This window comes from Lactuca virosa, chromosome 8 (genome assembly GCF_052849685.1).
Source record: "Lactuca virosa cultivar CGN04683 chromosome 8, Lactuca_virosa_CGN04683_v6, whole genome shotgun sequence".
Lineage (NCBI taxonomy): Eukaryota > Viridiplantae > Streptophyta > Magnoliopsida > Asterales > Asteraceae > Lactuca > Lactuca virosa.
In genome coordinates this window covers 106,166,459-106,177,053 of record NC_136433.1, presented here as the reverse complement: position 1 = coordinate 106,177,053, position 10,595 = coordinate 106,166,459, and the positions used below count along the sequence as shown (strand labels likewise).

Genomic DNA, 10,595 nt, shown 5'->3' with positions numbered 1-10,595 from the left:
ACAACAACGTTCTCAAAAAAGCCCGGCGAGAAGGATTTCCAGATCAGAACTCCGACGAAATCAGAAAGAGATGTTTCAACATCGGCGAGGCTAGAGAAGGAGAGAGACAGTGGATAGAAAGAGAGACAAATTAGAGGAAGAATGACGGTTGTGGCAGTGGTTTCCGGCTGGTGGTGTTGGTTTTCGACATACAATAATGGTTTTGATAGATGGTGGTAGTTTTCGGTAGGTGGCGGTGGTTTCCGGCAGGTGGCGATGATTTTCGGTGACACAATGGAGTGAGAGAAAGATAGAGATGTGTAGTATTTATGTTAAAGAGATTGTGGTAGGCGTGATAGTAGGGGTGAATTTGTATTTTTATTTGTATTTTTTGTGTTTTTTTAAATTAAAAAATTAGGAAAAAAATAATAAGAAAAGTCATATTAATAAGAGCAAATACGTAATTATAAAAAGTTCTAAAAATTTAATGACTAAAACCGTAACAAAATAAAAGTTTTGGACTAATTATGTAATTATACTACTCCAAAATATTTTAGACCAAATAATAATTTTCCATAAATTATATTTTTATAATTTTGTCCTGAAAAAAAAAAAGAAAATTGAGAGGGAACGAAAAAAAGCTTATTTTTTATAAAAAATTTCCTTCCATTTTTTGGAGGATAAAAAAAAGCAAGAGAAGTAAGAGAAAGGAAAAGAGAGTAAACTTCTATTTCATACCATCTCTTTGCCTCTTAATATAAATAAAAACTGGGGAACGGGGTATTAGTGTAACTTCTCGCTACAAAAGAGTAGTGGGTTATAATTTACTAATTATTAACCATGGTTAAACAACCAACCTCACCCCACACACACCATAACCACTATCTCCCAGCGGTTTATATATGGAGAAGTGTGGAAAGTAGAAACCCACAAAACCTGCAAGAAGAAAAAACACACTTTCACCATAACCCACTCACAAACCACAGATCGAGAAGAGAAGAAAATGGTCGGAGATGGAAACCAGCATGGTATGATGGTTCATGTACCTCCATGGACGCTCATGGACGATTCTGTCGCCGGAGTTTCACCCTTTTCTCCTCGAAGCCCTAATGCCACCATAAACAGCTTATCATCCATTGAAGACTACGCTTATTTCCTACGTAACGACGCCGCGCTCCGACGCTATCTGGAAGAAGACCTGGATGGAGATGGATCTGGCTCCGGTTGTACGGATTTTGACATCACGTCGGAGGCTTATGCTTGTGATAGTTTCCGGATGTATGAGTTTAAGGTACGTAAGTGTGCTCGTGGCCGGTCGCATGATTGGACCGACTGTCCGTACGCTCATCCAGCGGAAAAAGCTCGCCGCCGAGATCCCCGGAGATACAGTTACTCCGGGACTGCGTGTCCTGAGTTCCGTAAAGGAAACTGTAAGAAAGGAGACGGTTGTGAGTTTGCTCACGGCGTTTTCGAGTGTTGGCTCCACCCAAGCCGGTACCGTACGCAACCGTGTAAGGACGGAATAAACTGCCGCAGACGTGTGTGTTTCTTTGCTCATACGCCGGAGCAACTTCGTGTACTCAGTCCACATACTGATTCTTACGACGGCACGTCGCTAAAAGGCTTACCGCCGTTCTTCTCTTCGCCGTCGGAGACTTCCACACCCCCATCGGAGTCCCCACCGATGTCTCCGATGGACAGCTCTCTCAGCCGGTCACTAGGTTCGGTTTCGGTGAACGATATGTTATCATCTCTCCGGCGTTTGCAGCTTAACAACAAAACCCCATCTATGCCAACCGCATGGAGCCTACAAATGGGTATGACCCTTCCCTCACCCCGGTCGGGTTTCTACAGCCTGCCGTCAACTCCAACCCGACCTGTAACCCGACCCGGTCTAGGCTTTTCCGATATCTGGGAAGAAGGGTGTGTGGAGGAAGAACCTGCCATGGAAAGAGTGGAATCTGGTAGGGGTTTGAGGGCGAAGATGTTTGAGAAGTTGAGCAAGGAGAATCTGGTAGGGGTGGATCCGAATCCGGAAGAAGGTTCAAACCCGGATGTTGGATGGGTCTCGGAGCTTGTGAAGTGATGGTATCCAGATTCCAGAACTCTCCAACACCTTCAAAGTGTTCAAATTTAATGATGGATTAATTAATTGAGGGAATTTAATGAAAGGTAAATTAGTTGTAAACCATTTTGTTTACTTATTTTCCCTGCTGATGTACATAGCTTAAAAGGAAGGGCGTGAAGTGTAAGTCTATTTTATGGGGGCTGGTATGGTGGACGAGTACAAGAAAGAGATGGGAGGAAATTAAAGGGTGGAATTTTTATATTCGAAATGATTTTTATATATTTAGTGTGATAAATGTAATTTGTCACCTTGATGAACTGTTACTGACCCTTTATTGGAGTATTATTGATATTGATGTGTACTTGTTCTTACTGTTTCTTTGATTGCACTTATAGAACTTAAAACATGTCTGTATGTAGTAAGCATGCTAGCCTATTTGATGCAAGTATGTAATAATGATATGCATCCAAGGAAACATGAACTGAACATGTAATCATGTGTAATCTAATTATAGATCTTATTGGGCCACATAAAATCACGTCAATTAAATTTAACACTTGAGGAGTTAAAAGTCTCTTGGTCTTCTTGAAATTGATGATATGCGTGGGAAGGCTATGATAATGGAGCAAACGAAAGCACCAAGGGAGATTTTTAGATCTAAATCCTAGAGCATTTTACTCTCTTTGTGGTTGTTATTCTCTTAATCTAACATTATGTGATATGGCTAACAAGTGCGTTTAAGGAAAGAACTATTTTGGACTCATCCAACGTATTTATACTATCTTTGCAAATTCTATTAAGATGTGGAAATTTTGAAAGATAATGTTAAAGCTTCGAGTCTTAAGTCATTATGTCAAACTCGTTGGGAAAGTCGGGTTGAGAGTGTAAAGGTTATTAAACTGCAACTTGTTGATGTACGAGAAGCTTTACTTGAAGTTGGAGAAAAGGATAATGATGCTGCAGTTGCAAGTGAAGCAACTTCATTGACAGAAAAAGAATTTGGTGACTTTGAATTTTTGGTATCAACAGTTATCTGGTATCAAGTATTAAACCATGTGAATATTGTAAGTAAAAAGTTACAATCAAAGGATATGCATGTTGATAATGCTATTAAAGAAATAAACAAATTGATTGAGTACTTCAAAGATTATAGAGAAATTGGTTTTTCAAATGCAATTATTGAAGCTAAGGAGATTGCTATTGAATTGGGTATTGAGCCAATATTTCCACAAAAGCGTTTGATTCAAAGGAAAAGAAGGTTTGATGAGAGTTCAAGCAGCGAAGAAGTTTCATTTACAGCCGAAGAGAATTTCAGAGTCAATTATTTCTTATACATTGTTGATCAAGCTAGTTCTTCTCGAGACAAGATTTGAACAATTCAAAGAGTATGACAAATTATTTGATTTTTTATTTCCACATAATTTGAAGGGAAAGGAAGATAAAGATCTTAAGTCGTCTTGTCATCGTCTTGAAAACGCACTCAAGTTTAAAGAAAGATCAGATATTGATGTCGAGGAACTTTATACAGAGTTGAAATTATTTGAGGCATTGGACACCAATGAATTTAGTAACCCTATAGATGTTTTGAAGTTTTTGAAAGAACTTGATTATTTTCCAAATGCAAGCATTGCATATAGAATATTGTTGACTATTCCAGTAACAGTGACATCTGCAGAAAGAAGTTTTTCGAAATTGAAGTTGTTGAAATCTTACTTACGCTCAACAATGAACCAGCAAAGACTTAGCGGTTTGGCCATGATATCTATCGAGAACGAAATCTTAGATAGTATAGATTACGATGAGTTGATCAACCAATTTGCTATCAAGAATGCTATGAGAGCTTCACGGATCGTGGGTTAGCTGTTACAATATGTAATTACTCATTAAAATACTATGTTTTTGCTTTGTTTATTGCTATAAAGTTTATAGTCGTTTTTAAACAATAGTTTATTTATTCTTAGTCGTTACACGTTAGGGCTTAGGGCCTTTTTTTTCCGGTTCGTCCTGGGCATTTGAATCCTCAGGACCGTCCCTGACTATATGATTGCGACTTGGACATCGTAAAACTTCTTAAAATGCAAGTTCAAATCAAAAGGCCTTGAGCTATAAAAGTATTAAAGTAAATTGCCTTCTAAAATAGTGATTTACAAAATGGAGCTAAATACATGCTAAGACTGGTATAGCAAAAGTAAAGAGAATCGCACAAATGGCTAATGGCTAAAATGGGATATGTTTTTAACATCATGACTACTACTGTTCGTAACTTTCTTGGGATCGATTGCGAAATATTATTTCCTTTTTCTTTAAGTAGGTTTATGTAATGGTTTATAAGTGTTCTTTTCATGGTAAATTTTAATGTCCGCAAGCCTTCAAACAATTTGAACAAATAGTTCATAGTAGTTTTTTTCGTATACTAGGGTTGTAGGAAGAGACAAATTATAATATTTATAGTAATTTCTTTGTATAGGATTTGTATAGAAGGGTGGTTGGCAGTGCCATCTATAGGAATAACATATATGACGACAAAATAGTGATATCGATGAAATAATGTCCGTTAATTTTTAATTGGTGATAGACTATTAGAAGTTGATAAACATTTATACCTAGGGCTGTAAAACAAACTGAATGTTTGGCGAACCGTTCTGCGGGAAGTTCGTTTATGTTTGTTTATTTATAAATGAACGCACACGAACAAAAATTCTCGTTCGTTTAATTAAACTAACGAACACGAACAATTGTCTTGTTCGTTTATGTATGTTCATGAACGTCGTTTATGATGTTCGTTTACGTTCGTTTAAGTTTATTTATATTTATTTATGTTCAATTTTTTTATATAACTATATTTAGGGCTGTAAACGAACCGAACGAACACGAACAAAGGCTTGTTCATGTTCGTTCGTTTAAGTTAGCCGGATAAACGAACGAACACGAACGGATAAACGAACAGAATTTTCTTGTTCATGTTCGTTCGTTTAACAAATTGTCTTGTTCATGTTCGTTCGTTTATGTTCGTGAACATGCTAAACGAACATAAACGAACCAAGATAAACAAACACAACTGAACATATATGAACATAAACGAACTATAATATAGTAATGTAATAAAAAGACAATTGAAAATATATGAACATAAAATAACTTAAACGAACGAACATAAACGAACGTTCACGAACGTAAATGAACGAACGAAACCATTGTTCATGTTCGTTCGTTTAACCAAACGAACGAGAATTTGTGTTCATGTTCGTTCATTTATTAAATAAACGAACATAAACGAACTTTCCGCCGAACAGTTCACGAACGGTTCGCCGAACGTTCAGTTCGTTTACAGCCCTAACTATATTATATGTTCGTTTATGTTCATATACGCTCAATTATATTTGTTTATCTTTGTTCGTTTAACATGTTCACGGAGATAAACGAACGAACATGAACAAGATAATTTTTTAAACGAACGACCATGAACAAGAAAACTCGTTCGTTTATCCGTTCGTGTTCGTTCGTTTGTTCGGCTAACTTAAACGAACGAACATGAACAAGCCATTGTTCGTGTTCCTTCGATTCGTTTACAACCCTATGTATACCTATTATAGAAGTAAAGAAATACAAAAATAAGAAAGTGTTAAGTTGTGGAGACCGATTCATCTTTTTGACCTCACAGCTTGTAACGATCAGGTTTTATACGAAGTACAAACCAAAAATTTCATTTTTCATTTAAAAATTTTACAATTTATCTCTGTGTACATTGGTACTCTGGAATACAAGAAGTTATAACAATGATCGTACTGACCTCAAGTACAGGATCGAGTCAGGCGTCACAATAATCTACCTACAAAATTGTAACATCCCAAAATTCAAGACCAAAAATTTCGTTTTAATTAAGTTATTATATAAAACCAACAGTATAAAAACATTCATATTAATATCTCATGTCAAAACCAAAGTGTCAATAATCAAAACATATTATCATAAAACCATATAAGAGTGTAATCCCAAAGATCTCATGTGCGGAAAACATAGTGTGATGCGTTGCGATCAAACCGACTCCTTTCCTTTGAAAACAAGTACCTGAAACCAAAACTGTAAACCGTAAGCACGAAGCCTAGTGAGTTCCCCCATCATACCACATACCATACAATCATATAACATACATACTGCCATGCATATCTGGGTGTCCGACCTACCCCTTCGGTCCTCTCGACCGGTGACCTTGCCTAGCATATATGGGTGCTGGCCTACCCCTTCGGTCCTCTCGACCGGTGACTGCCTAGCATATTTGGGTGCTGGCCTACCCTTCGTTATCTTTCAACCGATAACTGGGAGCTGGCCTCCCCTTCGGTATCTTTCAACCGGTAACCGGGGACTATTTCACCCCTATCACTACTACATAAACCCTAGCATATAAACATAAATCACATACTACCTAGCATATCTGGGTGCTGGCCTACCCCTTCGGTCCTGTCGACCGGTAACCGGGGACTATTTCACCTCCTACTACCACTATCACATAACATCATAACATGCTAGAACAGAAAACATATCAGGTAGCAGCAACCTAGATGAATATCATAAAGACAATCATCTAACATACAACTCCTACTGGTGGGCCGACATTGTGGTCGCAGACCCACCGCCACTGGAAGGTAACTCACCTCACACTGCTGAAGTCTCGTAGATACAATCCCACACTGCTGAAGTCCCGCAGACTCAACCCCAGCTGCTGGATGACTGATTCCCGAACTGTCAACACCAAAATAACACAAAATTAATAATTGGGTTCCACTGCATAACCATGAGTACATACTTTGGATAATTACTACATTACCCCAAGCTTGGCTTTATGCAAGCCCAAGGCCCAATCCATAGGCCCAAAGTCAACTAGGAAATCAAAGCCCAACATATGGCCCAATTTTCCAAATTGGGCCCAAGCCTTTACATGGTCTTATTCTAAGGCCCAACATCATATAATCATTAAGGCCCAAACTATGGCCCATCTATGACCCAATTTTCCAAATTGGGCCCAAACCCCTTACATGGGCCTTACCCTAGGCCCATTAAATTATTCTAGTCCAATTGTTTGACTTTGGATGGCCCATTAATAACCCAATCATCAAGGCCCAGTAAAGAGGCCCAACAATAAACCCAAGTGAAATTAGGGTTTCACATGAAATGACGATTAGGGTTAAGTGTTTCTCACTTAACCCATTAAGGACTTAATCCTCTAAGGACTTAATCCATTAAGTCCAATATTTCTTAGATTAATCTTTGCCAATGATTATTATTTAATATCTCAAGTTATTAAATAATTCATGTGTGCCCCGGTTAATTCCCCAAATTAGGGTTTTATTGGCATTAGGGTTTTCCAAACCCTAATTAGGGTTTCCAACCCAAAAACTAGCCCATTTATCAATTTGTTGGGCTTTAGGTCAATTAGGGCTTTATTGGGCCTATTAGGCCCACTAGAATATCATTAAGCCCGTTAGGGTTTTAATGGGTCAATTAGGGCTTACAAGGCCCATTAGGGTTTCAAGCACCCTAAACGAATCGAACTCAACGAGGCAAGCACACCGCCACCCGACACGGCGGCAGCCACCACCCTAAGGTGGTGGTTTTCAATTTCTTTTCATTATTCTTCTTTCTAGTTACATTTTACAATGCTAACTCCCATAATCATACACACACACACGTACTAATACAAACACATATAGATAATGACCTAGCGGTGGCCGGCGGCGGCATGTTGTGGCAGCCACCATGGCTGGCGGCCATGGTGGGTATTTTTTCCATTTCCCGGCCATCAAACAATCCCCACACAACACCCACTCCACTGTATCAATAAACCACAAACACCAAAGCACGCACATCCACCCTCTACGGTGGCTAGCGGCGGCAAACTAGGGTAGCAACCCCTATGCATTTTGCTCGGACTCCGAAAGCAGCCACCCACATGGTGGCATTCAACGAACGACAGAGACCCACGAAGGTGGCAGCAACGGCTAATGACCGAACAAAAGCGACAACCACGCTCCATCTCCCCGACGGCGGCAACAGTAAAGTAACAATGGCGGTTGGCGGCTCCCGGCCTCGTCGTCGACTGATCTTGTGGCTCCACCGACGGCGTAGGTGGCAGTCGGTCCTTACGGTGGTCGATTTGAATCCTCATCAACAATGATGGCGCCGGAGATCGTAGAAGCGAAGTGGCGGCAACCACACTTGGTGAAATAGCCGCGTAACGGTGCTGTCCATCTTGAGACCCAACCACGACCCTTCGACCGGTCCTTTCCAATGGCGGCGTCGATCTCGGCGGTTCTTCTCGGCAACCCGACGTCCGACAACGGTAGAGATGGCGAAGAGGAAGGCAGGCGACGGCTGGAGTCTTCACATGGCGGCTAGAGAGAAATGAGTTAGGGTTAGGGTTTGCTTAACCCTTTATACCCGGCTCCACTCAAGAGTTTGCCATAATGGCAATAACAGTCCCTCCATGCCCTTTTTATTCAAATGTAATCCATATTTTACCTTTTTAACCCCTGCCATCTAAATACATTACAAATTAGGTCCGAGATTTACAATACAGCCCCTCCCCTACCAATCCTTTTCATATTTGGCCCAAAATTTACCAAATACCCCTTGTCTTCTAAAAATCTTTACAAACTAAATCCTGGAACTCACACTTTTAACCCCAAACTTCTAAAACTGACAATTAACCCCTCGAGACCAACACTCTGCCATATAATTACTGATTTCTGGGCTACGATTCATTCATCGATTAATTTATTTTTTTATTAAATAAATAAATGGGGTGTTACAACTCTGTCCCACTTAAATTAGATTTCGTCCTCGAAATCATTCCTTACACGCCCAACCGCTCTAGTAACATGGTCACCATCCTCAGCACACCCTAGGCTTCCCAGGGTAGCCGTGGTTAATCTTCGTAAAGCCCTAAAACCCGAAGGTAAACGAATTCCTCGCAACACGATCACATCTACTCCGTCTGAAATCTGTTGTCTCGAGACGGTCTGAATCCCTGACAGACCACTCATAATGAATCATTATTGTTGAATCTAGTCTATTTATCCCTCAACTGACTACTTAGCTTCTGATAACTCGAGGTTCCCACTATAAAACAGGATCACATACCTGATTATCTTTGCAGATCACTTGTACCTGGCCAAGGCTCAGATACTCCTGCTGTGAGTGACTTGTCACTCCCCAATCATCTAGTTATTTCGTCCGTACTCGCAACCTGAAGCACAAATGCTAACATTGCCCAAACGTTGAAACTGCTTAAACACTGAGCTGTCTGAAGCAGTATGCTGCTACCTGGTTGTTTCCCAAAATCTATCTAGACCTCCCTGATCTCAATTCAGTCACCAATCATCTGAAATATCGGGTTTTTGCCCGGTTGTGGAGTCAAAGGGCTCCCACTTAGTCGTCTCACACGACTCCTGAACGAAATCCTTCTCTGGAACTAGCTGCCACTAGTTATCATGCCACTGTGGCTCTAACAACCTCCCGATCCAACCGATCGGGTCCATACGTCGAATCTTGTCATCATCAAATCCAGGCTAAAAGTGATTGCTACCTAACAGATGGTAGCCTTATAACACCAACGACCTTAAGCAATTCCATTACTTCCCTGATCTCATAACTGTAGGGGCGATCCTACAGGCTTATCACTGTCTCAACCAGATATAATCCATCTGGGTAATTCCGAAATCCAATCCATGGATTTCCATATCCTTAATGTTGCACCCGAACTGGTGGGTACTACTGTCCCTTTCACGATCTATGAACGTGCTCATGCTATCTACCAATCTAGTGAATGCTGCGGCTACACCCGCAGTCTCACGACACTCTATCACTATCTGACCGCTAGTGAATGCTACGACTACCCCCACAGTCTTACAACACTTCCCATGCTAACTGACCACTAGTGAATGCTATGGCTACCCCCGTAGTCTTACAACACTTTCCATACCAATTGACCACTAGTGAGTGCTACGGCTACCCCCGCAGTCTTACAACACTTTCCATACTACCTGATCGTTAGTGAATGCTACGGCTACCCCCGTAGTCTTACAACACTTTCCATACAACCTGATCAGTAGTGAATGCTACGGCTACCCCCGTAGTCTTACAACACTTTCCATACTACCTGACACTAGTGAATGCTACCGCTACCCCCGGTAGTCTTACAACACTTTCCATACTATCTGACTGCTAGTGAATGCTACGGCTGCCCCTGTAGTCTTACAACACTTTCCCAACCGGGCCGAACACGCACTCGACCTAACACACCACTGAACTTGAATCCTAAATGGAGCTCTACCCTGGTTCCCGAAATCTGCTGTCTGAGAGTCTCGAAGGTTGCTTGCTGCTCAGGCCCTCAATGAAAGGCCACCAACTTCTTGGTTAGTCGGGTCAAAGGAACTACAATCTCGGAGACGTCCCGTATAAATCCTCCAGTAACAACCTGCTAGACCCAGGAAACTCCAAATCTCAGTTGGAGACCTCAGAATCTCCCACTGCATCACGACCTTTATCTTGG

The 10,595-nt window shown here is 40.8% G+C and overlaps 2 protein-coding genes across 2 annotated transcripts; both read left to right on the top strand.

Annotated features, from left to right (window-relative positions):
* Positions 1-893: 893 nt before the first annotated feature.
* On the top strand, positions 894-2,423 carry OZF1 (CCCH-type zinc finger family protein). Its single transcript, XM_079064618.1, has one exon. The coding sequence runs from the start codon at positions 983-985 to the stop codon at positions 2,063-2,065; it is 1,083 nt and encodes a 360-aa protein (XP_078920744.1). The 5' UTR covers positions 894-982; the 3' UTR covers positions 2,066-2,423.
* A 29-nt stretch (positions 2,424-2,452) lies between these two features.
* Positions 2,453-3,907, top strand: LOC145130695 (uncharacterized). The gene is made up of 3 exons (XM_079065460.1): positions 2,453-2,492; positions 2,867-3,363; positions 3,476-3,907. Exons 1-3 carry the CDS (start codon positions 2,453-2,455, stop codon positions 3,905-3,907), a joined length of 969 nt encoding a protein of 322 aa, XP_078921586.1.
* The last annotated feature ends 6,688 nt before the right edge of the window (positions 3,908-10,595 follow it).

Bases quoted from the DNA above. Each gene is read 5' to 3' on its own strand.
- LOC145130695 (XM_079065460.1), top strand. From the start codon at position 2,453: ATGTCTGTATGTAGTAAGCATGCTAGCCTATTTGATGCAA. The intron at 2,493-2,866 runs GTATGTAATAAT...AAATTTTGAAAG, and splicing joins TGCTAGCCTATTTGATGCAA to ATAATGTTAAAGCTTCGAGT. The intron at 3,364-3,475 runs GTCAATTATTTC...CATAATTTGAAG, and splicing joins CAGCCGAAGAGAATTTCAGA to GGAAAGGAAGATAAAGATCT.
- OZF1 (XM_079064618.1), top strand. From the start codon at position 983: ATGGTCGGAGATGGAAACCAGCATGGTATGATGGTTCATGTACCTCCA.